Source organism: Atta colombica, unplaced genomic scaffold, assembly GCF_001594045.1.
Source record: "Atta colombica isolate Treedump-2 unplaced genomic scaffold, Acol1.0 scaffold226, whole genome shotgun sequence".
NCBI lineage: Eukaryota > Metazoa > Arthropoda > Insecta > Hymenoptera > Formicidae > Atta > Atta colombica.
Window position 1 is genome coordinate 1,244,284 of NW_017259323.1, and position 3,332 is coordinate 1,247,615.

Genomic DNA, 3,332 nt, shown 5'->3' on the forward strand with positions numbered 1-3,332 from the left:
TATATATATATATATATGTGTGAATAAGAGAACATTTGTTTGTGCATTTTCCCTATTTTTATGTTACAAAATTATATTTGTTTACTTACCGCACTTGAAGCACGTTTTGTGCCATTTTAGTCCACCGGCAACTCGCTCTTCTGCAGCATAAACAGATTTGCCACATTTAGGGCATTTTGGATGTTCCACGGGCTTGAAAGGCATTTTTACACTGAAAAAGAAATTCTGTTGATGCGCGTATCCTATTACACCGCAATTAGTTATAAAATTATCTATCGTCTGTCAAATTTAAAAATTATTGTAGTGTTAATTATTATTTTTTATTCAGTTTTATACATAAAACTGAAAAGATAATATAATCTTATAATAATTTGCCGAGTTGACAGAAAAGTGACACAAATAAAAAGATAATATTTTTGAGATAACGAAAAAAAAATCGATCCTAAGGAACTAATATATTGTAAGGAACACTAATATATTGTTGTTGAAAAATGATACTTTTGTTAACATGTTGCTGTAGAAAAATGTTACACGAGTTTGATAAGGAATTTACACAACTATACTAAAGTTGCAATATTCAAATTTTGAAAACTTATGACATAATTTTAAAGAATATATTATGATTTTTAATGACATGGAAAGAAAATATATGCATATTCATTATCTTAATTAAAACATTGTCCCAATTCAGAAAGAATTAAAAAAATATTCTACTAAAGAGTTGCTAATTGTAAGTCGTATCACTTTTCTATCAATGCAGCGAATTATTTCATAATGATAATACAATTAAAATTATATTAATATCTCTTTAATTATCTAAAATTAACTTTAATGCTTCTTAAAAGAAATCTCAATGAAAAATCAAGACGGAAGTATCTCTATTTGAAAATATTTTTTAAAAAAATTCGTGGTTTCGAAATTCGTAATCAAATTTGACATTTTTATTAATATCGAGAGGAATCATTGCCGATACGGTAACCGATTTCAGTTACCTAACTGGTCGTTGACGAGGACGTAAACAATCCGCGTTTCCGTCTGACTCGTCGGCAACCAGTCCTATTTTTGTGGCCAGCTTAAAACGTGCGCACAGTTGAGCAAATGGAAGAACGAACGTGTAAAAAAGAAAATAAAAATATATCACACGCGATACCAGAGCATTGAACAAATCTACAAACATGCATTTACGAACAGCTTGTCTTTTTACTTTATATAGAAAAAATTTTGATAGTAACTTAATTTAGATGTTTAAAAAATTATGAATTATGTTTGGAGCAATAATAAAATATAAATAATAAAATGATATTACAAATTAATGAAAAAAGAAATGTTTGCATTTGTTTAAAAAAGATATCAGTAATCCGATTTATCAGTGAAAGAATAAAATATTTTTAAAATATTTTAAAATATTTTAACAAATTAAGCTGCAGTAAATATATACAATACATTAATCTTAAATTATTTTCAAATAGATGTACTGATACTCATTTTTCCGATAATCGACATATAAATTAAAATATCATATTCTGAACACTTTAAATCTTTAAATGATATTTATATAAAAGACCAAAAAAAAAGAATTGATTTTTATCTATCTAAATGTTAAACAAAATAGATAACTCTGAATTATTCTGTATGATTATAAGAAAATAGTATTGTAATTATAAATATGAATATTATAATAAATATAATATAATAAATATGAATAATATAATATAATAAATAGGATTATTATTACAAATATTTATTTCTTAGATGTCGACATTTTTACGATATCGATGGCAATGCGTTATAGAAAATCTTTAATTATTTAAAATAGATGTTGACAGTGTGTTAAAAAAAATATAACTATTATTAAAAATATAAAAGTAAACAACAATTGATTGACACGCTTGTTGCAACGATATAGTAATAATTTGGCATGAACATTAATAGATGTGCAATAATAGCGTTTGGCAATACTAGTTGATCGTACACTTGCAATGATTTCGCTTTGATAGCATGCAAAGATAATAGTAATAAATAAAAATATCAATATAGTATTTGGCATAATAATGTTATATAGATATAAAATGCATTATTAATAATATTGTACAAAAAATAATAAATATTAAATAACAAAAATAGAAATAATATTTTTAACAAAGATCCGGGGTGCAACAGAGCTGCTTTATATATGTATAAATGTAAATGTAAATGCATATATATACATTTGTGTGTGTGTGTGTGTGTGTGTGTGTGTGTGTGTGTGTGTGTGTGCGTGTGCGTGTACGTGTGCGTGCGTGCGTACGTGTATATATGTATAAGTAATATTTTATAAAACGAATTTGTCAAATTTTATTTAAGTTAAAAATAATTAAACAACACATAGAAAATAAACCGTTAGTGAAATACTCCAGTAATCGTATTATTATAAAAACAACATTTACTGTCACTAATTTTAATTAAAATTTTATAACATTTTATTTTTAATAAATATATACATGATTTTGTATTTCTTTTAAAACACTGATTCTAATTCATATCAATGAATTATGTCTTTGAATTCCGTAGCGTTTAGCAAGCTTCTGCTGCACAAATGCGCTCTGTTACTACTGACAGTAGTATCCGGTAATAATATGATACGCCAGTAGTAACGGTCGTAATAGAGGCAGTAGTAACAGGCGGCATCGCGCGGCTAAAGAGAAAGAGAGCAAACTAGAAAGAGAGAGAGAGAGAGAGAGAGAGAGAGAGAGAGAGAGAGAGAGAGAGAAAACGGGCGATTCTATATCCGTGCAGACGGGTGCAGGCGAGTCCGCGAAACCGTATTAGGGAAGGCGCTAGGTTCTCCACGATAGCAGTCTCCTCGTTTTACCCCTACCGTTCAATCGCCCGCATATTCGTGGATGGAATGCGCAGTAATCTAACGCGTATCCTGTCACGCCGATAAGGCTACAAAATGTTCCTATATGTCAAAATGTTACGTTACACACAAAAATAAAAAAAAACCAAGACTAATTTAAAATTTATAAGATTTATCTGTTAGTTATACTAAATATCTTTCAGTTTTTGCATATAATTTACATACATTATACAATTAATTATTGTATAATATAGGCCTCGCTAATAATATTTATATAGCTTTGCATATGTAAATAACTTAAAATTACAACGTAAAAATTTAAAAAATTTATATTACTTATGTATAATGTATTACTATCGAAATTTTCAAATTATTAAAATTTTTTTTTTATTTATATTATTAACATATATTATTAACATATAACACAAATTTCTTACTCAATATACTCATTGTGTAATATATTTATTGACTCGCATAATTTATTTAATAAAAT

At 26.9% G+C, this 3,332-nt stretch overlaps 1 protein-coding gene across 1 annotated transcript in view; it reads right to left on the reverse strand.

Moving 5' to 3' along the window:
- Positions 1–3,332, reverse strand: part of LOC108688192 (muscle LIM protein Mlp84B-like) — a 21,107-nt gene that overhangs the window by 15,285 nt on the left and 2,490 nt on the right. Inside the window, exon 2 of the mRNA XM_018194343.1 lies at positions 90–211. Within this exon, the coding sequence (XP_018049832.1) occupies positions 90–204 (115 nt within the window). The 5' untranslated portion in view covers positions 205–211. The remainder of the gene's footprint in view (positions 1–89; positions 212–3,332) is intronic.